The sequence below is a fragment of the Pholcus phalangioides genome, unplaced genomic scaffold (assembly GCF_987345545.1).
Source record: "Pholcus phalangioides strain wild (caught in Gottingen) unplaced genomic scaffold, Ppha-v1.0 ptg000015l_1, whole genome shotgun sequence".
Taxonomy (NCBI): domain Eukaryota; kingdom Metazoa; phylum Arthropoda; class Arachnida; order Araneae; family Pholcidae; genus Pholcus; species Pholcus phalangioides.
Genome location: NW_028301608.1, coordinates 2,818,881 through 2,844,628, shown reverse-complemented (window position 1 = coordinate 2,844,628; position 25,748 = coordinate 2,818,881). Strand labels below are relative to the sequence as shown.

Genomic DNA, 25,748 nt, shown 5'->3' with positions numbered 1-25,748 from the left:
GCATGAATAGAAACTCATGGAAAAAGGATGGGGAGAGGAAAAGTGGCCGAAATTTGGACGAGTCCTCTTAGAACACAAAAAACTTGGTATTTTCACGACCCTCCCAGGTTTTCTATCTGGGCGTTAAAGAGTTAACACTGATGGTGGCGCTGGAGATCTGAGAGATACACACTTGCACATGGGTGGCTCAAGTTTAGCTGCCATCAAGGTACAAAGCCTCATGTGCTACCACTAAAGGAAGACATTTATGGGAGGATGACAGGGCTTTACCAAAGCAGACCCTGAAAAAAAACCTGTTTTTTTGCAGTATAAACATGCATACAATTGTTTACCAATCAAAATATCATTGACCACATGTTCTGCTTTTAAAAAGATTGTCGTATTATTTGGTCTAAAATCATTTTACTGTTCTTAATTTTGCCAAATTTCTCAATTCACATTATAGCTGTTGTTATTCATCATTGAGTCATCATTACTGACACTTATCCTGTAAAGAGAAAATACGACAGGGTAACTTTCATTTTAAAAATTATTTTTAAAGGTGTTCCTGGTGCGCCAGGGATCGGACAAGTAAGAGGCAGAATTCTTAATTTGCCTTCATTTGACCATTCCAGAAAAAAATACTAGATTAGAGGGTAAAGAATTTGGTGTCTAACTAAAGCCTAATCTGCCATCCGAGTGCACAGCACCTTTGCCTCTCTCGCTTAAGTTCCTCCCCTCCCATGTTTGCATTTTGTTGATCTAGGCTTGCATGCTGTTATGAGTTTAGAAGTGTTGGAGCCTCCACTAGTTTTATATTGATAATTGGAGTTGTATATTAATACATCTCATTTATTCTATCACTTTTCCCAAATATGATATGTATTTGTGATTATATGATCGATTTTTGATTGTGTATCTCACAGATATCATGCCACCATTGGTGTTACTCCAGAGATGCCACCACCATCAGAATGTTAATCGTGTGTGTATGTTCTCTCTCTCCCCTCCATTCATCAGATCCATAGCCATGGTAATTTTAGGTGATGATACCTCAACGAGATATGGTGTATCATAGAAACATCAGCCGAACCAGAAGACCCCATCACGTGTCATTTACAAAACATCACTGGTGATCACCTATCCTCAGTAGTTGACTACACATTTATAATGGAGAATATATAATAATACCACAAGAACACTTGTTGAAACGTATGATTCAGGAATGTGAAATAATTGTCATTTCTGTGCACGCAGCTGTGAAAGTGCCCTCTAATAGGTGATATTTCAAACAGTTTTTACTGTAGAGTCATTGAGCATATCCTTCGAATAGTATGTGTATAAATCTTGGTATCAATCTAACTACTGGTTAAAGCAGCAAAAATGCTCTAAACGTGTCAGCTTATTTTGGGAAGCAATCTGTGCATAGAAAATAACAGAAAAGTGCAATAAAAATTTGAAGTTCTTCCTCACCTTTTCTGAGCAAGCAGTACAACAATCATCTGCTCTGGTAACATTAATGTCGATACAAAAACTGTTTAAATGACCATCCATTGTATGAGGAATTATACCAAGGGGACTTTTGAAGCATGGAACATCTTCAAGTATTCTTTGATACTCTTTGCGTTTTGAATACTTTGCTGCATCGTTTGTGTACTCCTTGTTCTTGACCTCTGCTGCAGCTGGAGCAGCGCCTCTGACAAGAACAAAAACTAATTTATTAGAACAATAATTTAAATCTAATCCCCCCCTATAGAAAAAACTACATTAAAAAAATAAAGTAAAGCCAATGGGGGCCCCAGTGCTTTGAGGCAAATAGGGAGCCCTATATTATTGGCGATTTATTTGTACGTCTCCAATGTGTACAATATTAAACGTATTCATCGTCAATGTGTTTTTTGACATAAAAGGTAAAAGACTTAACTGTAAGAACTAAATGTATACACATATACTTTATGCAAAGCAGTGAACAGTCACTGCATTTGCACATTTTTTGTCCCATATTGATCAATAAATTCCATTTTCCCGTGACAAAAGCGTGAATAAACCATATAGCAAGGATCAAACTCATTCACATACTTCACAGCACACCAACTTCAGTCATACCGCCATACGCCTATCTCCAACCAATAGTGTTAGGTGGGGAATGAAGCCACTGCCCATAGGTGGTTGCCCCAGGCTCAGGAGGTAAACAACTTGTTTTTACTATGTTTTTACCCCCCCCCCCCCAGAATCATATCTGTGTGGACCCCAACGATAACCTTCATAGTGGAAGATAACCCTCTTATCACTGCACCACTCGGGTGCAGAATTTGACACTGGAACAATATTGAATTGTGAGGCAATCAAGGAAACACATTTATTTTCTGGATATTGTGCTGAGGTGAACTCGGAAAGAAAAGTCACCTTGTTTCTGCTGGAACTTGAACCCAGGTCGTCTTGCATACAGGGCAAGCATGCTACCATCTACACTCCATAGTGCGTAGATGGGCAATGTTCTCCATATACAGTGAAACTTCAGATTACAAGTAACTGATTTACGAGGATTTCACAAGACGAGCACCAACTTATAACAAATTCTGGCTTGATAAATAAGCAATATCACGCAAAACATGTAAAAATTCTTAAAGATTTCACCCTTCAAGCAAGCAGCACAGCAGAAATCACTACACCCCCAGGGCCATCATTTCAACTTTTCCAGGGGGGGGGGGCAAAGAACATGTACTCAATGTATGTATGTGCATGTGTGTGTGTGTGTGTATATATATATATATACATATATATATATATATAAATAAACCATTCCTAGTGTATTTTCTAAAGCTAGGGGGAAGACAATGCCCCCCTCCAATGACAGGGCCTGCTAAACCCACTTCAAAATGTCAAATTGTTTGTAATGAAATAAGCTTTATTCTGATTTTTAGCACATGCAAAGTAAAGGGTATAAAGGAAAAGTGTAACACATTGAGAAATAAACTTTATAGAATATTTGTGCTTGTCAAAGCTAAAATAAAAGGCTTGAAACGAGGCAAGATATCTCATCAATGCTGCTTAAAGGGTTAAAAGGTTTTGATTCGATACACTAGAGATTTCTCACGATACAACTATTTATTTATTTAAATCCCATGCAAATAGTATGTATATCAAAGCTCCATACATGAGAATTAGTCTATCAGAAGAATGAGAGGCATAGTGGCATGATGCTCATGTACCACCATGCGGTTTAATCAAAGGAAAAGACAGATAAGTTTTTTCCCTACCGATGCTGAGTTGGCCACTGATAGATGGCACCTTTTCAATATGTCCTTGCAAAATCTTTTCCATGCTCAAGATGAGTATATATATCATGGATATGAAGTATATATATCATGGATATGAAGTATATATATCATGGCTTTCTCTAGAGAGAAATATTTTCGTCCCAACTCAATTAGTAGTAAACTGCTGTAAGACAATACGATCAGAGTTGGTGTGTGGTAAAATTTAGTAGTAGTCTATGAGAAGCTTTTCATAATAGCGTTGTCTGCAGAGCGTAACATGATCACAACTGTCTAAATGAGTTCAGGGGCTAAGCATTCTTTTTGGGACTGCTTCTATTACACTCATATCCATAAATTAAGGATAATTCAGAATCACATGGAAATCGAAATCTAAAGTAAAAATTTCACCTGTAGAATTATTACACACATCTGCAAGAATGATATGCAAATTTCAGGAAGCCACCAGATGATGCCGATAGTACGTCACAATGACGAGAGTGTGAGAGGGGGATATATAAAGAATGGTGGCAAAGAAGTAAAATTGTTCACAAGAGTTCTGTAAGGCGCTCAGTGAAATAAGCGAATAGTTATGACACGGAGGACGATGTGGATGATTTTTTACGTGGTAGAATTATCGGCCGCCTGGAATGTGGGCGTACTCAGATGGAAGTATCCAAGGAACTTGGAATTGCTCAAAAGTGTCATCTCTAGGCTTTGGCAATGATTCCAAGATAACGGAAATGTCAGTAGACGTTACAGTGCAGGTCGCTCCCGAGTTACGACGCCGAATGAAGACCAGTACTTGGCAGTAACTGCCAAAAGAAGCAGAGGGAGCACAGCATCCGACCTGTCTCGTCAGCTATCTGCAGTCATGGGTACCACAGTTTCAAGGCAAACCGTGTACAGACGTTTGGGAGATATTGGTCTATATGCTCGCAGATGTGTTCCGCTCACGGCAACTCACTGTCGGCAGCGATTAGCCTGGAGTAGAGAACATGCAATGTGGACATCGTCACAGTGGGCTTGTGTGATGTTTTCCGACGAGTCCAGGTTTAGCTTGCAGTCTGATTCATGTCAGACTTTCATATGGAGAACGCCAGGTACTGTTACCACCAAGACGACATCATTGAACGACACTGTTACGGTGGTGCAGCATTGCTCGTTTTGGGTGGAATCATACTGGGTTCCAGAACAGATCTGCATGTGCAAAACCGGAACCATGAAAGCCCAAATTTATCGGGACATCATTCTGGAACAACGTGTACATTTGTTTCGGGGTGCCATGGGCGCAGAGTTTGTGTTTATGGATGATACCGCCCGTCCTCACAGAGCAAACATCGTAAATGAATGCCTTGAATCTGAGGATATAACCTGTATTGAATGGCCAGCATTCTCACCAGACTTGAATCCGATACAGAATGTGTGGGACATGCTTGGTCGACGAATTGCAGCCCGTCAACCACCTCCTACATGTGTACCGGAACTTCGGAGAGCATTGCTTGCTGAGTGGAGTGATCAGATCGATAATTTGATACTCAGCATGCCTAGGCGTTGTACGGACTGTATTTCATCGCATGGGAGACATCATACCAATCATGTAATAGTAAGTTTTTGTAAAGGAGATATTTTTTACAATTGCTTCAGGAAGCAAAAATCATAGTTTTTATGAATGGCATCATACATACACCATCATTTTTGTTCTTTATCTTATGTTTAATAAATGGGCTTTATGAATAAGTAACGTTTGTTTTGTTTCTGAACCTTTATTTGCCGGAGCTGGCATTATCCTTCATTTATGGACATGAGTGTATTTTAATATAAGATCAAATTTTTTTAAATAATTGTAGTCTATTAAAAATAATGTAGTGTAATATGCATATTAATGAAAACCTTCAATATTTCAGGGTACTCGTTATACTTGTGGGGGGTTCTTTCCTGGGCCACGTGGAACCCATTTGTTAAAATGTCACTGATTACATGAGTGGCATTCTCAGCTCAAGTCCATGAAAGACTTTCTCACCTTCTTGTTGTATGTTCATGGAAACATGCATTTGAAAGCAAAGCCCCAGTATCTCTCCAAGAAATTCATGTACCTCACTTTTTGAAGAAAGGAAACTATCTAAATGAGTTCAGGGGAGGTCTGGAATTTAAAAAATTGAGTGTCAAAAATATAACTTTGAATCATCCATATTGATCATACTGATATTTAAAAAAGAAAGAAGATAAAACGCCTCTGTGGTCTTTGTACTTCTTCCATTTTACAGCAAAACATTCATTCCCAAAAGATAAAAAGACCTATAAGCAGCTGAAACATTTGATCATCAAAACACACTCAATCTCAAGGAATAACTCAAAAAAGAAACTCAAGGAACTAATAATAGTTCTGATAACTTCGGGACATTTTTTTTTTTTTGGATATTATGATGAGGTGAGCTCAAAAAGAAAAGTCATCTGGCCTCTGCGTGGAATCAAATCCAGGTCCTCTTGTAAAACAGGCATCCCCTACCATATGCACCATTGGAGAAATGGCCTTGACTTCCTCACTTCACACATTGTGACATGAAAGGCTGAAGTAGAGGCAGTTGTAGGCTCTCTCTTAACTTTAGCAAATGGCCCCCAGGTGGGACAGTGGAGAGAGTGACTGCTTTCTCTCAGCCCAATACATCAAGGAAATAGACCTTTTCCTGATATTATGCCGATGAAACTCTGAAAGCTGTCTCACTCACACCCAAAACTATCTGGACAACCCAATATAAGTACATGTACCGTACATGCACCCCATATAAGCATTTCTCTGGGGAATTTCTAATAAAAATATAAGTACTGCAATTCTTTTCCATCAGAGAGTTAAATGTATATCAGTGATTAATGAATACTATATTCTTCCACATTAGCCAGTATGCTGTAAAAATCGGGGGGACATCAACTTTTTGAATGTTTGCATCTGATCAATTCATGCGGGGAAAGCGAGGTTCAGTAAGGATCACAGAATACATTTAAAAGATTGATAACAATTCATATTAATAGCTGAATAGAGAAACGAATAAGAATTTTAAAAAATGGTTTTCATGGAAGCAAATACATGGGTTTCTACATGGGAATTTGATGATGATAATAAAACTTCAGCTTTGCTTATTGCTCTAACCTAAGTAACCTGAACCTAATAGGAAGTACAGATACTGTATTCTCTGCATGTGTTTCTGCATGTTCAAAAATTGAAGAAATATACTGTTGAATTAAGTTATACAGGGTTAACATAATTGAGTAACCCAATTTTAAAAATTTATATTTTAAAAACTATTACACGTAATATAATCAGTGACACATAAAAATAAAGAAGAACATTGCAAGTTTTTTTCCAGTTACAAATGTTTGACGTGTGAAGCTTATATAACATGACAAGCATCTAATCTGTAATTAAGTTCATTCCATACACTTTGCAGTTTTACACTGTCTCTATTCTCTTCTGTTTCCTCAACTGTTAATGGTTCTGATGAGTTCTTTAAATTCATTGAGTGTTTCCGGCCATGGTGGTTTATCAGCAATGAACTTAAAGAAAACGCATCAGTGCTGCATTTAAAAAAATTGACAGTAAAACTGCAAGTTGTGTGCAATGAAATTGATTGAAAATTAGATTTTTTTTTGTGTTATGAAAAGTTCACACATCAAACATTTGTAACTGGAAAAAATCTTTCAAAACTTGCAATGTTCTTCGTTATTTTTATGCATCACTGATTATATTATGTGTAATACAGGGCATCCATAATTTAAAGACCCCATTTTAAAGTAACCTACAGGCAAAACCAGTCATCAGAAAATTGTGAAATTTTGTGGAGGACTTCATGAAGTGATGGGAATTTGTTTAAGGGGCGAAAAAATTAATTGCACTTGTCGCCATCAGAGGGTGTTTCAATTTGAATACCTGTAGCAAACATGTAAATTTATGTGATGTCACAGAGTAGCTGTTATAAAACCTAGAAACATTTGCAGAAATCTTGTTTTTCAATGTGTTTGCTGCTCACGATGACAATAAGTTTACAAGATCGTGCTTTCTTGGTCAAATTGTTTTACCAAAACAGCAATTCCGAAGTAACTGCTCTATAGAAATATCAGACTTGGAAGAAGATTCAAAAAGGTCCAATGAATGTTAAAAATCTTCAGAGGACGATAACGAAATTTATTTGAAACAACAGGATCGTTGGTTGTTCGCCCTGGAAAAGGAATAAAACCTGTTTCTCTATAGACATGCAGTACAGGATGTTTCGCTTCAAGTGGAAGACGACAGAGCTTCAAGTTCTCATGGTAGCACTAATGTCAGGCATGTAGCACAGGCATTGGATAGGCCACGTTGAACTGTCTATAAGATCATGTGTAATATTCTCCGATATTATCTGTACAAACTTTCACTTGTGCAGCGGTTGCTTCCACATGATTATGACACTCAACTCTGGTTCTCACTGTAGCTTCTAGATAGTGTTGAGGTTGATTCAGAATGGCCTTGGAATATCCTCTGGACAGATGAAGCACATTTTCACTTGGATGGTGGGATCAATACTCACAACTGATGAATTTGGGAACCAGAAAATCTGCAAGCTATCTTAGAGGTTCGTTGCATTCACCAAAAGTGACAGTATGGTGTGAATCTACTGCATCATTTATTCTCGGTCCCTACTTCTATGAGGCGTTACATTCTACAGGTCCAGTGACATGTTTGATCACCGGGAAGCAATATGCATTGCTGTTACAGAACAAAATTGTTCAGGATCTGCAAACACATCACTGCCTTGCAGACATAATCTTTGTGCAAGACGGAGCTCCTCCACACATTGCAGTGTGTGTTAAGAATGTTCTTAAAACACATTTTACTGAAGAACGTGTCATCAGCCGGCGCTTCCCTAATCTATGGGATCCCTGGACCTTATTCCATGTGATTTTTGGCTTTGGGGCATTTGAAATGTCTGGTAAGTCGTGACAATCCAAGAACTTTACCTGATCTTAAAGGCAGCATCCGTACTGGACATTTTCCATCACACACTTTGGTCAGTTGAGGAACATGCCATCTTGCGATTTCACATGGTATCTGAGAATGATGGCCATCATGTGGAACATGTTTTGTTGCAGTAACAATTGTAAAAGTGTTTAACAAATGTTAAAATTGTAAATGCGTCATTTCTTAATAAAGCACTTTCTGGCGGTGACATGTGCAACTAATTTTTTTCCCCCAAAACAAATTCCCATCACTTCATGAAGTCTTCCACAAAATTTCACAATTTTCTGATGACTAGTTTTGCCTGTAGGCTACTTTAAAATAGGGTCTTTTAATTATGGATGCTCTGCAGTTTTGAAAATATAAATTTCTAAAATTGGGTCACTCATTTATGCTGACCCTGTATTATACAATTTGATTCTTTAATATTTTGTGCTCTGTGCATTCCAATCTCCAAGAAATACAAAAATACTTTGCAGTCTGCCCATGTTTCTATTTAATTTATGTAATGTACATGAATGATTCAAACTTGGTATCCAACATTTTTAGTGAATCAAGATTTGTGGTAGCAAAGGAAAAAAAATAAAGATAGAACTACCTAAAAGCGGTTCATAAAACAGGAAAGATCCAAAATGTACAGAGGAAATTGGATTCACACAACTCATTTATTATTAAAGTCCCGACATATAAGAATTATCCAGAATTGGTGACTCGAATTTTCTGGAAAGCCAGGAGAATATTGGCATTCCCAACATGCTGTTTCCTGGCATGCCGGCTAATGCAGGGGAATACAGTGCATAAAAAAATATACAATCATTCTTATAGTTCAAGATAATGATTGTTTGCATCTACAATGTTTTACAGAAGTTTTTCCAAGTCTGGTTTTAATTATATGAAAATTTTCTTACCTTTGTGGATGATGCAAAATACTGACCATCAGCTCCACAACCAATGCAGCGGCTATGGATGAAACACCTGGCCTTGTCGCAGTACACTGTTGATCCAATGTATGATATCTTGTAGACTAATCATATAAAACAAGAAATTAATTCACACATTTACATTAAGAACACTTTTTTGAAAATCAGAAGACCATTTTTCAAAAAAGAACATTGTAATATTGTACATAATATAATATACATAAAAATATTGTTATTATAACCCATGAAAAAATTTTAAAAAAAGTGGGTCAAAAGTCAGTGAATAGTATATCCACATAATACTTACATCACCAGGAGCAAAAATATTGTAGCAGAAAAAACATCCGAGTTCTTGTCCACCAAGGATTTTCCAGCAGTCAGTTTGCTGCAACGACTCTAGAGGAAAAAACGAGCTTGGTCCTGTAGCTCTGAATGCATGCCTCATAACTCGAAATGTCTCAAAACCTAAAGCTGCATTTAATACCATCTAATGGAGAAAGAAAAAAAAATTAAGGCGGTCCCATTCAATGAAATCTAACACTTACACATGCAGGAGAAAATTTGAAGCTGAGAATGTAATACGAAAAACATAGTTTTGTTTTAAATTATTTTTGTCTTTAAAAAAAAAGCAAGATCTATTACAAATTCAAAAAATAAATACACAGTAGGTACCAGATTACAGGAAACTGTCTGTTATGTAGAGATGCTGACTTTTTAAAAAAACAATTCACCTCTGCCTCTACGGCGAATCAAACTTATGTCTTCTCCCATTCTAGACAGGTGCCCTACCACACAATATACAAGCAGATAGAATATTCCTTCCTTATCCATGCCGAACAGTATGTGTCCAGAATGTGTGAGGGCATGGGTTTGAGTCCCGTAGAGGCAGTAGTGATTTTTTTCTTTCCAAAAATCAGCATCTCTACATGACAGCCGAGTTTTCTGTATATCTTGTATAAACAAATGGAGAGGGCATCTTTCTTCACATACAGTAGAAGTAGCTAATTGGAATCACAGATAATGTTATCATTCAGGTGTATATATATTGTTATCATTTTCTGCCAAGTATAGACTGGAAATACATCCTACCATGAGAAAAAATTTGTTTGTAGTTAACAATATTCTGGTACAAGTAGCCACTATGATGCAAGTATGTTGTTTGCACTATGTTGTGCTGTATTCACAATGCACTGTCTGCAGCGAAGGCAAATATAAGGTAAAAAAAAAATCTCTTCAAACTTCAGTTCTTGGTCAGTTTCTCTCAGTTAACCAGATTTACAGTCCTCAATTGAAAGACTTTCTTGGATTTCAGAATAATGTAATGAGTTTCTGCAAATAAGTCAGTGGAATGCATCTGCATGGTTGAAAATTTTGCAACCTATTTTATGTAAAATAAAACAAAGCTGTCCTGTATTTTTATACAGAATGCATGATAATCTTATTTGCTGTTGGTTTTCATGTTTTTGCTCGATCAAATTCCATATTGAGTGGATATGCAAATGTAAGTACCGCGTCAGATGACGTAGTGAGATTGTATAAAAAAGATTATGTGAACTCCGATCAGATGGGTGGTGATGAAGACGGAGACTGATACGGGTATGTCGATTGATAAGGTTTTTGAGCTTAAGGATTTGAAATAAATAGATGTGTTAGTATGAAAAAATTCGTGTCTTTATTTGAATTGAATTTTTTTTTTAACAAGGTTATGGGCCTGAGCACCCAAATCCTAAAAGCTCTAGTTTAATCGTAAATGTTATAGCTAGCGAAGTTTTCCTAGATATTGATGAATTATGGCTGAAAGTTGCTCAGATCGATTTGTTTTTCCCAAGTTGAACGAGTTCAATTATTCAACATGGAAAATGGACATGAAAGTTATCCTAATGGATCGCAATTGTTGGGACTTGGTGATGGGCGCAGCTCAAGAATATCCTGACGATGCTCCGGAACGAGACAAAAGAGACTTTGCTTGGCGTAGGCAACGGTGTTACACCACAATTTATCAAGGTGTGGAGCGAAAATTTCTTCCTCTGATAAGCAACACTAATGATGGAAAAGAAGCTTGGCAAGTTTTGAAGGAAAATTTCGAACCGACATCCAGAGCCAGACTAGCATGTTTAATCGACGAATTTTTCGAGCTGAAATTTGATTCAGAGAATGAGACGATTGGCATATTTTGCAAACGAGTTGCCGAGAAACGACTTGAAGTCAACGATGCGGGATTCAAAATCCCAGAAATTTTGTGCTGTTTCCAGTTGATCCGACGTCTACCACACGAGTACGATAATTTAGTACAAATCCTATATCGTTTAGCAGACGACGAATTCTCTTTCTTGAACGTCGAGAAACAACTAATTAGTGAAGCTGGTAGAATCCAACTAAAAGAGAAAGACTCTAACGCAACAGCAATCGACTGTGCATATGCAATGAAATCAACAAAACGTAATCGGGCTAAATCGAGTCGCCGTTCTCAAATCGACAGCAGTGGATGCGTGTTGGGCAAACCAAATGAACAATCTAGGCCTTCAACCACCTACGATCATCTTATGGGGCCGTCGAAATTTTGCACGTACTGTAAAGGGACTAATCACAAGGTGGATCGATGCTTCAAAAAGAAAAAAAGTGACAGTGATCATCGAAAGAATACTCAGACTATGTTTTGTGATAGTGCAATCACCGATCAAGAACAATCCTTCTCATCGACAAGAAAGATGGAAGAATTCCTGATTGACACAGCAGCAACTTCACACTTTTGTAATCAACGATCATGGTTCAAGAACTTTAGAGAACTGCCATCATCGGAAGCGCTTGTAGCTGACAAGGACTATACGTCCAAGATCCTTGGGGTAGGTGATATTGATTTTGTTATTAAAGATGTAAAAGGTGACGTTAACGTAACTCTCACGGATATATTGTATGTACCAAATATGAGGAGAAACTTACTAAGCGGAGCTAAAATAGACTTGGGCGGAAACAAAATTATTTGGAAAAATAACAAAATGCTTGTATATAACAAATGGTCGAAATATTTTTTTACTGTTTTTCGTAAAGGTTTGTTATACGTGTTATATGGTTATCCAAAAATTAATGAGGGGAATGATATTGAAGCACATGGCTTAGATTCTGACTGTGTGCATAAGAGGTTTTGTCACATAAATGTTCCTGTAATTAAAAATATGAGTTTAAATAATAGCGTAAAAGGTCTAGAAAATGTGAAATTCAAAAACGCTAATTGCATAACTTGTAATATTGCTAAGTCTAAGCGAGTATGTCTGACTAAAAACTATGAATATGCCAGAAATACAAAATGTGTTCTCGAAAGAATCCACATGGATTTATGGGGGCCTGCTCCCATGAAATCGTTAAATGGAGGTAAATATTTTTTGTCAATCATTGACGACTATTCAAGAAAAGTTGATGTGTTTATCTTAAAAAACAAAGATGAGGTGTTTGAATATTTCAAACAATATTTGTCTAAAGCTGAAAGAGAAACTGGTAAAAGGTTGAAGTCTGTCAAAACCGATAATGGGTTAGAATTCATTCACAAGACGTTTGAAAATTTTCTAAGAGACTTGGGAATAGGAATTGAAAGGAGCACAATTTTTACTCCAGAACAAAATGGTGTAGCGGAGAGGTTCAATGGCACATCGATGGACGCTGTACGAGCTATGCTACATGACAGTAAACTAAAACCATCATTTTGGGCTGAAGCTTTACTAACCTATGTTCACATCAAGAACAGGTGTATACACAAACTCACTAAAGGGTTAACGCCTATACAAATTTGGACTGGTCATAAACCATCTGTCCGGCATTTTCGAAGTTTTGGATCTTTGGCTTTCGTGCATGTTCCAAAAGCTTACAGAAATAAATTTCAAGCTAAAGCGAAAGTTGGAATTTTCTTGGGATACGCTAACCAAAGAAAAGGATACCGAATTTGGATTCCTAAAGAGCGTAAAGTTGTTGAAAGTATTCATGTAAAAATTGATGAATCAAAAATTGGTGTTATTTCACTGTTTGGTCATGAAAATAAATTTGAATATGGTTCTTATGAACTAGACAAAAATGTTAGAAAATTTGAAGATTCGGAGAAAAAATCTATTGACGTATCAAATTGGATAAGGGAAGAAAACCCCAGAACTACAAGTTCACGTGTAGATGTGTATTATTTCCCTACATCCAAACGATCGGAAAGACTTAGAAATTTGAATGATGTCAAAAAATATTGCGAGAAAAATAATTTGAAGTTTGATCCAGATCAATTCAATTTTAAACCAGTTGTGAAAACTGCAAGTGAAAAAGTGGAATCTGATGAAAGTGCGGATTTTGTGAATATTTTTCAATGTGAAGCTTACAACGTTGAAATTCCGAAAACATTCGAGGAAACGCAAAATTCACAGTTCAAGGAAAAATGGGATCAAGCTATGGATGAAATTGAGATCATGAACGATCGGCAAGTTTGGGATCTTGTTGAACCACCTCCAAATGCGAAAATATTAGGCTGCCGGTGGATATACAATATCAAACGAGATGACAAAAATAACATCAAGAGATTCAAAGCAAGATTAGTGGCTCAGGGTTTCAATCAGAAACGAGGTATTGACTTTACTGATGTTTTTTCCCCAGTCGTAAATTTCGATATAATCAAATATTTGTTTGTTATATTAGTTAGCTTATTGAATTGGTGTCATTTTCAAATTGACGTTAAATCGGCTTACTTGTATGGTAATCTTGATGAAACTGTATATATGAGACAACCCGTTGGTTATATTTCTGAAAAATATAAAAATTATGTGTGCCTATTAAAAAAGGCTATATATGGTTTACACCAGAGCGAACGTCAATGGAACTTTGAATTAGACAAAATATTACTAAATCTGGGATATTATAAATGTAAATGGTGTAATTGTGTTTATAAATTGAACAAAGTAATTTCGATTGTATATGTTGATGATATTGTAATATTTGGTAAAACTGAAAAAGATGCAAAAATCGAGATCAATAGAATTAAAGACGTGTTAGATATAACTGAATTAGGGCCAGTAAAATATTTACTTGGCGTAAATTTTGAAAAAATTGGTGATTCAATGTATTTACATCAGGAAACTTATATTGATAAATTGATTTCTAGATTTAAAAATTTACCGAAACGAAATGTACAATTACCTTTGAAAGTTGGATGTAAATTACCGGATAGAGCGAATTTGTGAAAATGACTTGATGCGTGAAATACCCTATAGATCATTAATAGGATGTTTGTCATTTATAGCAAGTCGTTCGAGACCCGACATTTCATACGTAGTTAATACTATGGCACAATTTCGTAATGGGTACACGTATCACCATTGGACTGTTTTAGTTGATGTGTTGAATTATATTTTTGAGACTAAGCATTATAAGATAAATTTGTCTAATGTAAAGAATTTTTTATTGAAAGCATATTCTGATGCAAATTGGGGATGTAATCTTAGTGAAAGACATTCAACTAGTGGATATTTGATTATGCTCGGAGAAATCCCGGTATCATGGAAATCGCAGAAGCAAAAATGCATTGCATTGAGTTCCATGGAATCGGAATTTATAGCGTTAACTGAATGTTCGAAGGAATTAATATGGTATTCGAGGATACTTAAAGAATTGAATGTTCTTGAAAATGAAATTGCTATATTGTATTGTGATAACCAAGCGGCTATTCATTTTGCTAAAAATAATGTTGAAAATAATAAGACCAAGCATATAGACATTAAGTACAAGTTTGTACATAAATTGTTGAATGATAACTTATTTCAATTGAAGTATGTAAGTACGAAAGATAATCTTGCAGATTTTTTAACCAAGCCTCTTGTCAAGGAGAAATTTAAAAAAATTGTTGATGAACTTTTCAATTATTCTTTGATTCGATCAATGGGGCCGATTGTTGGTTTTCATGTTTTTGCTCGATCAAATTCCATATTGAGTGGATATGCAAATGTAAGTACCGCGTCGGATGACGTAGTGAGATTGTATAAAAAAGATTATGTGAACTCCGATCAGATGGGTGGTGATGAAGACGGAGGCCGATATGGGTATGTCGATTGATAAGGTTTTTGAGCTTAAGGATTTGAAATAAATAGATGTGTTAGTATGAAAAAATTCGTGTCTTTATTTGAATTGAATTTTTTTTTTTAACATTTGCATTTTGATTTCTTCAGATATAGTTATCAAATCGGGTTATTATTTTCAAAAGCCTGATGTTATCACATTAACCCTAAACAGCATAGCAAAAATCACTAACCTCACCCCTGTAAAATGCCAAAAAAAATTTTATGAGGTAGGCTTACTTCCAAGCAGATACAAAGTAAGGGGGAATAAAAAATATATTGCATTGAGAAATCAGCTTTAAAAAATATTTGAGCTTGTCATTGCTAAAATAAAGAGCATTGAAGAAAGTGATATATCTAGTCAATACTCCTGAGAAGATTAAATGACATGCACTGTATATGGCTACCACTACTACTACACTTGACATGCACCTCATCCATATTCCTCGGCAAACTTCTAACGAATTGGTACATGTAGGAATGTCTGTGCACATGTTGTTAACCTAACATAAAGTTTGCTTCTATGCAACACTTGTAATGTGTAGTGCTGCCATCTGCCACCAATTTTTCTAAATATGAGTGAACTGTAATGACTTACTAACCTAAACAGCGACTCAGTGCATATTCTGAAATGTAATGACAGAATAATTGTATTCAATAATTACACTTCACTCATAGTTAGAAAAATTGATGGCTGATAGACATGATCAATCACTTTGTTCAAATCTTTGTCCAATTCAAAGTTGGGTGATAGTCCAGTATCAACCTCAGCATATTCGAGTCACCTATAGGTTTGTATCTGAACATCATGGCTTAAGACATTGCATACAATAATCCTTCTGATCCTAATAATCCTTCATAACTCTATGTTACTGTCATTACAACCCACGAACAAGATGTATTTGCCATTCTACTAAATGAGATGGAAGAAAAGACAGAATTCAAAGAGAAAAAAAAGATTTATTTTCCTTGCGCAAAGTTGTGGGAATGAATTGGATGATTCGTAAAATTGAGTGGAGACTGTGTACACTGTAATTAAAAACTTCTGAAGCTTGGTTCTGAAACTATTAATTGTAGTTTTCATCATAAATGATTCTTACTTTTTGCTTAGCGGCACCAATCACAGTTGGTAACCAGCGACTTTCATTAGTATCCATAAGAAGGAAAACCACATCATGATAATCAATCAAGTTTTCCAACTCCTGAACATTTGATTGTACTGATCCACAATCTAGAATGAAAAAAAAAGAAGCATTCATGCTATATAAAATGTAATCGTTCCATCTCAACTATTCTAACAAGATAAAATTTATTTCCACTTAGGTGCTTTCAAATAATGTGAACTGTAGTCAGGGAGAGTGATTTACAAAAGTGGTCTTACCCTACTGAAATTTATGAAAATCACCATTATTAAGTACGAAATGATCATTTTAATTACTAAAAGAACTGAAGAGTCAATTCTTTGTAAATGTTGCACATCCCTAATCGATATAATTTACTTTTAAATCTGCAGTGATGTATAACAACCAAAGCAATTTATGAAAAAAAAAACGAAATATATTTTTTCAAAATTGCCATTTACCATGCATTCATATGTGCAAAGGGTCCTATGAACTTTCATTACTGCAACCAGTTTGAGGATAAAAATCCAGAATTGCCCTTATACACAAGGTGAGACCATAATCTTTCCATTTTATATTTTGAATTTGCCGGTAGTTAACAACTTTTTGTTTGTTGCAGAACACGTGTCACTATATTTCGCTTATTTGCTGAAATGTTTTGCTTGCATTTCTTTTCTTTTCTTTTTTTACCTTGAAGTTTGCAATCAAGATTTTTTTCTAATTATAGTTTGAATCACATAGAAGGTAGTTATATATTTGAAAAGTAATATTAATTCAATACATTCATTTTTTTTGTATGATTTTTGAGGCTCTGTACATTGTTTTTAAGCAGTAAAATTCAAGATAGACTTTCTTAAATGATTTTTCCAGCTTTCAATACGTGTCATTAACAGTGAAAAAAATTATCAGCTTGAAAAGAAAAATTGAGAAAATTAATAGATAATCTCACCACTTTTAGAAACGAAATGTCCAGGCATGGGAATGCTAAGCAATTTTCCAACAGCATTCTGAAAAAAATATCAGACACATTATTTTAGAGGCTTTCTTTTCTGAGCATAACTCTAGTCTATCGCAGTAGGAATTTACTACACATTGTTTTAGAGGCTATTATTGAACTAAGAAAAAATGTTTTAAATCAACATTATTTTCAATTACAGTCATACCACACATAATTTAGAAGAAACAAGATTTCCCATAGGTGTTTCTATAGAAAATGTTTAATTTATTCCAGGTACAGCCCAAAATTTGGAGATAGGTTTAAGAAGCACTACAAAAAAGACAAACTTGCCAAAGGCTGAAGTGGAAAACTTCACAAATGAATGAAGGAGACTTCATAGGAAGTTGAGAAATGAAGCTCTATTTATTTTACACCTGCTTACAACCCAGTCGGGTTCGTGGGTGTCCTCTTATGTGGTATGGTCAGCTCATTTCTGTGTCTCATTCTCATGCGGATGAATAATATAATTTCCTAGAATGTTCATCTATATCAAATCAATCCTAGACATTGTCCAGTCCAGACTGTTGAGTTTGATGCCAAGAGCCTTTCACCAAAAAAAAAAAAAAAAAAATAGCAATGGAAATTTTCTAGTCTGTTATTTTTTTAATGTACACTGCTGGCCACCCAAATTGTAACACCAAGAAAGACAAGAGATATCGCAACAATATTTATTTTGTAGATAACATGTTGACCAAGCATCAAATGATTAAATTTATAGACTTCTGTGAAGTATGGTTCCTGCCAAAATCAGTAGCCAGAGTAGCCACCATTGTTGGAGATCACCGCTGCCACACGCCTCGGCATTGATTCAAAGAGACTTTGGATGTGTTCTTGGGGTACAGCAGACCAAGCAGCTTCCACGCGTTGCCAAAGTTGATCTGGTGTGGCAGCTGGGGATGTAATCTGGGTCAATCGTTGAGCAACCATGGACCCCATGTTTTCTATCGGCAAAAGATCCGGAGAGCGAGCTGGCCAGGGAAGCAATTCAATCTGGCGATTGACGAAGAACCTTTGGACAATGCGTGCCACGTGTGGTCGCGCATTATCCTGTTGAAATATGGCTGTGGGCAAGCCCTGAAGGTAAGGAAGGACAACTGGCTCCAACACCTCGGAGATGTAGCGCTGGCTTTTTAAAGTACCGGAAATGCGTACTAGAGGAGTGCGAGAGTGATATCCAATACCGCCCCATACCATAATACCCGGTGCAGGACCAGTGTGGCGGTGCATAACGCAGCTGTTCAGCATCCTCTCTCCACAGTGTCTCCAGACTCGAATCCGACCATCGTGGTGTTGCAGACAGAAGCGTGACTCGTCAGTAAAGACAATTTCATTCCATTGTGCCGTCCACATCCTTCTTTCATTGCACCATTGGCGGCGGAGACGTCTGTGGTTCTGCGCCAAGGGTAGACGAAGCAATGGACGTCTTGCAGACAGACCACTCTGCTGTAAACGGCGTCGAATGGTACACGCAGACACTGGATGATGCGGTACAGACTGAATGTGCTGTGCTATGGTTCGTGATGTGGCTGAGCGATCCGTCACTGTCATACGCACAATACGCCTGTCATCACGTGAAGTGGTGCACTGAGGTGGATGCGATCGAACACGTCGGTCCGTCGTACCCTCCTGCATCCAACGATCACATATCCGCATTACAGTTGTTTGGTTTCGTCCAACACAACTACAGATTTCCCTGAAAGATAATCCACAATTTCGGTAGGCCACTATCCTTCCTCTGTCGAACTTGGATACTTGATCAAAAGATGATCGCTGTTTTCTACGAGGCATAATTGATCGTTTTTTTGAAAAAACCACAAGAAAAACACAATTGCCGTACTTCAAATCGTCGAAATCTCCAAGCCTTAAATAGCGCTTTGAAGTGGCACCACAGGCGCGCGAGATGTGCGTCTGCGCTGAAATTCTAATCATTTGCATATCTCACCTCCGCTAATGCATGTTGTAAATTTCATATTATTTGCATGCTTCCTTCAGGGTGTTGCATTTACGGTGGCCAACAGTGTATTTCTCACTTTTCATAATCATCTATTTTACCCAAAATGGCCCAAAATCTTTCTAGAAAAGAAACAGATATGTATGAAAAGTAGTTCTGAGTTGGACATAAATTAATCGGCCTCTAAAGACAGTAACTGTGATGATGATTGTGCGAAAATTCAACTCATAATGCTGCTGTGTTATGCGAGTGTGTGCATTTACATCAACTAAAATGTTCAAGGTGGAAAAAACATGAAAAAATCTTGGTTAGTTAATAAATTTAGAAACTGCAATGTTTGTTACCCAAGGTATCACTGTAATTGATTTGTTTTTTCAATACCATGTTAATTTATTAATATTTACGTACCACACCAGGAAATATTTTCTTCAGAGCATCACAGGCTGCTTCTGCTTTGGGCCTTCCTCCTTTCAAGCAATCCTCAAACTGGAAAAGAGTCTGCCGCACCGGATTTGAGAAAGATACTCGTGCATTATCAACTAGCGTAATATTTCTAACACCCCATCCCTAGACAGGAGGAGTATTTATTTAGAAATATACTGGCATACATACAAATATAAATATACAAGCTGTGCCGAATTTCTTAACTAGCGGCTATCTCTGTGACTGATGATTCTGGCAACATAATTTTGATTACAAAATATTTTCAAATTATGTGACAATCGTCAAAATGTCAAAATTTTTCTGATGTGTGGTATACACATATGTATTAAAAAAGAAACTTTTTGTGCAGATCCAGTGACAGAAATGATCCAGATGAAGAAATTTATTTTTTGAATCTTACCCAAGTATTACCTAAGTATTTGTATATATATATACATAAGTGTATGTTTTGAGATCTTGGCATTTATTAAATATCGATAGTAAATGCTATATTTTTAGTTAGTTTACACACACATGTAGCATGTTTCTTTATTTTCTTCTTCTTTCAATGAAACACATTTTTTCACTCCCTAGCGAAAATTCACCACTATTGGTGATTTGCACAAGGGAGAGAATTTTTTTTGGTTTCAGAACAGGTTTTCAGACAGTTTACTGAATGAAAATTGGGGGATATTTATATATGAGTGGATATTCATCATTACAGTAGCCCGCTCCTCCCCACCTTGAAATCTGACTTTGCAACATTTTCACTTGTTTTTATTGTTAATACCTGTGTAGTTTGTATTTTTATTCTTCCTATATTATAGTGGTATCAGTTTTAACACGGTTTTCACAAAAAATGAAATAATTCATTAGGAGTGATGAGCATGTAAATTTACAAAGTAATTTATAAAAAAAAAAAGAATATACATGAGTGTATATTTAAATAATTATTTAAATTGGTTTTACTGTACTGTGTCGCATATTATCAAATACATATGTTGTTAACTATATAAACATCATTAGTCTTCTACAGTAATGTTTTGACATCTCCTTGAGATGGGAAGCGGGGTGTGTCCGGTCCTTCGAGCCTTCTACAGTTAAGTGACATAGCATGAAATATAGGCACAAATATAAAAAATAATTCAATCATTTATGCCATATACATCATATATAAGGCTATAAGATGTATGAAAAAAGGGAAATGCCCAGATGAAGATGGGATTTCAATAGACATTATTAAAGAAGCAGGAGAAGAATTTGCCAGTATGCTAGCTGCTTTGTTCACAAATTGCCTTACAAAATCAGATGTGCCTGAAGATTGGAATAATGCAATGATGGTTTTTCTTTACAAAAAGGGTGAAAAAGAGAATATCAAGAACTATCGACCAATCAGTCTCCTATCAGTAATTTATAAAATCTTTACCTAAGTGCTGACATATAGGCTTGAATCCAAATTGGACGAAGCTCAACCAAAAGAACAGGCAGGATTTAGAAGTGAATTCAGTACAATGGATCACATCCAAACAATCAGGGAACTTATAGAGAGACACAAGGAATACAAATTACCATTGTGCGTGACATTCATTGATTTTGAGAAAGCGATTGACCCTGTCTTCACATCTGCTGTTGTTAAATCTCTAGATATAATTAGGGTAGAGAAGATTTACATCAATATCATCAAGAAAATATATGAGAAAGCAGCTGCAACAATTCGTTTGGATAAAGGAAAGGCAAAGATTAAACTCGGAAAAGGAGCCAGACAGGGTGATACTATCTCATCAAAACTCTTTACCACTGTTTTAGAAGTATTCAGAAAACTGGATTTTGATAAAAAAGGAATTAAAATAAATGGAGAATTTCTCAACCATTTGCATTTTGCAGACGGCATTGTTATTATCAGTAGTAATCCCGACAAACTAGAAGAAATGATACAAGAACTGGCAAAGGCAAGTATTCAGGTGGGCTTGAAAATGAATCGGCAAAAGACTAATGCTATGTTCAACCTGTTTGCGTTGAAGAGGACAATCTTGCTTAACAACACAGAGATAGAAGAAGTAGAAAGCTATGTATACCTGGGACAAGAAATTACCTTGGACAACGGAATCATTAACGAAATGAACAGAAGGATCACGATTGGATGAAGCACTTTTGGCAAAAACTAATTCTGAAGAGTCACATGGCATTATGCTTGAAAAGAAAAGTTTTTAACCAGTGTGTGCTACCAGCACTGACGTATGGAGCTGAAACATGGACACTCACAAGCGAGACGATACACAGACTACACACAACACAAAGGAGCATGGAAAGATGTATGTTAGGCATCACAAGGAGAGATAGAAAACAAATCACTTGGATAAGGAACCACAAAAAGGTATATGATATCATGGAAAGAATGAAACGTTTGAAATGGAAATGGGCTAGACATATTGCAAGAAGATCGGACAACAGATGGACCACAAGTATTCTAGATTGGTAGCCCCATGGTGTTAAAAGTCCAAGAAGGCGTCCCCAAGCAAGATGGATTGATGAAATCAGGAAAGTGGCTGGAGTCAACTGGATGGCCAAAGCATCAGACAGAGCAAAATGGAAAAATTTAGAGAAGACCTTCATCTAGCAGTGGATTGAAAATGGTTGATGATATCATATAAATAAAAAATACAGCCGCTGTGGTGGTCGAGTGGTCATAGTGACCATGGTCATAGTGGTTCGAGCCCCACCGTCGCCACAGTGGTGGTCAGCTGAAGTTGGTTTTCTGTGGTTCCCAACTTCGAGGCGCAAATGCGAGCCGATCTCCCCATTAAAAAGTCTCACCACAGGGAGCAGCATTCCTTCAAACAGTACAAATATTCAGTCACTACACATCACTCACTTCATTTCTGAGATATAGATGGCAGCACTGAAAAATCATACACAATACTAGATACACACTCAGACTGTTAGGTACACGCACTTACACTTCCAGCACAACTCACTAGGTAGTAAATTGCCTATGGCAATAGACCTGAGTTGTGCTCGGTTTAAAAAAAAAAAATACATAATGTCACTGTGAAAGTGATAATCCTGTAATTAGTTGTAATTGCCAGTTATCATTAATTTCATTAATTTTTGATAACAACTGGCTGCAGATAATTAAACACAAGTTTTTACATTCCATCCCCATGCATAACTCAGAAGTGTAATGAAGCATATAGGAAATAAAAAATTAGAAATTAATTCTCAAGCATTATCTTACCAAAAAAACTACAGCATTGGGTATAATATAATGGGAAGATAATACCATATGATGCCAAATAAATTGCTAGTGTACTATATAGTGCTATATAATGCTGAATTATCATAAGCATGGACTTGCTTTGCATCTGGTCCATGTGCCCGAGCCCACTCAATATTTACCACGATCTCGATAATACCTCTAAAAATATTGGATTTAGCCACCCGTCCATCAACATTTCCAATAACTTCACGCATTTGCATATTGTACATGATATCATTTCTAATTTTATAATGCACTAGTCAGTCTTAAATCCACTCTCTGCAAAATTTTTCTTACGTACGATCCCTCAAGCAAAGACAAGCATAGAGAAAAAAGAAAATTTCGAGTGAAAAATGTGTCTTTTTATCTACTCACACAAAAAATTCTCAAAATTACATTCTTATCTCAAATTGGCCCAAATACTTGGCAAGCAAAACAATGGTGTTTGTATTTTTTAAGTAGAACTTCTGACGTAATATTATGTCAGTAACACTGGACGGGTTAAAAACAAAAATAATACGAAAAACAAACCAATAAAGATCGCGCAACATTGCAACCAAGAGTTCCAGCACCTAACACGAGGCATTTAGTTGAAGTTAAATAATCCAATTCCAATTCAGGTAGTGCCCTCCATCTCATTAATTTCAAATTCAGATCAAAAGCAGAATTAGCCAACCTAAGAATACATAAATACGAAAAAAATCAAGCTGGAATAAATTACTCGTCACTATCAGATAAACTATGTAAATACTATTATGTAGAGTAAATAAATATTCTTTTATTTGCATGACAATTTTTCAGAATTGTCATTTTAAATTTTTTAGTCCATGATGATGAAGTCCATATCATGGAAATATAACATTATTAATTGTGAAATTATGTTAGGATGAATGTTTCGAATTTTCAGTCAGTGTAATGAAATTTGGCAGTTTTTGTGAAAAATCAAACATAAAAAAATACACACAACACATTCTTCTTTTTGCTTGTTTTTCTAATAATCAGTTGACTATGTTCTATAATGAGTTGCAAAAAAATTTAATTAATGAATTTAACTTATTATAGGGGTGTGTGTATGTGTCTCAACAAGTGAGCAACCTCTACTATATGAGGTTATTTTTTCATCTTTTTAGCCCCCCCCCCCCATTATGTTTTCTTGCTACAGAAGAAGGAACTTGACATGGTTCTGAAACATATATAACTGTCGTTCTCACTCATTTAAGGTGTGTGTTTCATTTTTATGTTTTTTTCTATTTATTTCATACAAAAACTATACAAATAAAGTTCAAATTTAACAAAATCTGTGAACTTCTCTGAGTTGATATTAGCAATTCTTCTCAACTTATTACAAAGTACTCTTCAATTACAGCTTCATGTCATTTCCAGTCTTTGTCATTTTTCCAACAGCTGACATTATCTGACCTTGGTATGACCATGTGCTTCAGCTGTTAATAAAACACTGGCGGTCGGCTGAAAAGTTAGTTTTCTGTAGTTTTACAACTTTGAAGAACGTATGCAAATGGTTACACATTTGAAAAAGTCTTTTCGCAGAAAGCAAGCAGACGTTGAATAACATACTTAACATAAAATTTAAATTTAAACATTTGCCACCTCCAGTTCAAAATATGGACGACAGATGACAGCAAGAACAACTCTGACAACATAAATATGTTAGGGTCATGCACATACACACACAATATGTTACTGCATGCACCGATTTGTTAGAAATTCAGCAAAGGAATTTTAAAAAGGAATGTGTACAAAGTGCATGTAGGATTAAGTAGTAGTATGTGAGCTTTGCTTCTATAAATTTACTACAATTATTTTAAAACGACAATTTGCTTTGCCTTTAAACAGTTCTCATTTTTCAAATAGATTGAACAATATATATTATATATTTAGTACTATAAGGTGACGTCGGCCGGGAGGTGCGTCTCTTTTCCGTGAGGGGGCGGAATATCCCCAGACTCTTGATATTGGAGGGGTGTCTAATTTATACACGAAAGTATGGAACTTTTTTTTTTTTTTTTTTTTAACATATAACAGTACAAAAAGAAAAAAATTTACCAAGGAGTCAATCAAAAAAATGACCCATTCTGGTAAATGCTAGTAAAGATTAGTATGGAAAACAGAATAGTCAACTAAAAAAAAAAAAATCAAAATTATTCAAATTAAAATAAAAATTAATGGCAACAGAGGAGTGCAATTTAAAAACAGTTCTACATGCTGCAACTAAAAATATAATTTTTTTAGATGTTGGAATGAAAGCAAAAACGACTAGATGCAGCATGTAGTTAAATTAAACTGTTACGTTATTTAAGGATTATATGAGCAAGTGAAAAAAAAACATTAAAACAAATTTTCTATACCATCTAGTGAGAATATGTATTGCTTGACACACTTTTTAAAGGATGATAAATTAGTATTGTGAGTGATTTCTGGTGGTAATGTATTGTAGAATTTTGGGATAAGGTAAGTAAAATGTTTCTTCAACAGTGTTTTATGAGGCAGCGGAAGTGAATACATATTATTTAATCGATTTGAAGATCGAGATGTATTTAAAGGCAAGGAGAATTGACCTTTGAATAGGAGGAGAATAGATTTATAGAAATATAATTGACGTAATGTAAGTATTCCAAGATGTTGATGAAGTTGTATTGATGGTGTAGTAAAGTTATTTGTGATGATTCTAATTATTCTCTTATGGAGGCTGATTATAGGGTAAAGGGTTGAAAGGTAGTCAGAACCCCAGACAGTTAGACCATATAGTAGGAGTGAGT

General features: G+C 35.9%; 1 protein-coding gene across 2 annotated transcripts in view; it reads right to left on the bottom strand.

Annotated features, from left to right (window-relative positions):
* Positions 1–25,748, bottom strand: part of LOC149075244 (ubiquitin-like modifier-activating enzyme ATG7) — a 56,993-nt gene that overhangs the window by 2,774 nt on the left and 28,471 nt on the right. For both annotated transcript variants that reach the window (XM_089242552.1, XM_089242553.1), the window contains exons 10-16: positions 23,503–23,647; positions 19,701–19,859; positions 17,294–17,351; positions 16,324–16,454; positions 9,454–9,633; positions 9,135–9,250; positions 1,453–1,675 (exon numbers count right to left, since the gene is read on the bottom strand). In XM_089242552.1, coding sequence (XP_089098678.1) covers positions 1,453–1,675; positions 9,135–9,250; positions 9,454–9,633; positions 16,324–16,454; positions 17,294–17,351; positions 19,701–19,859; positions 23,503–23,647 — 1,012 coding nt within the window. The remainder of the gene's footprint in view (positions 1–1,452; positions 1,676–9,134; positions 9,251–9,453; positions 9,634–16,323; positions 16,455–17,293; positions 17,352–19,700; positions 19,860–23,502; positions 23,648–25,748) is intronic.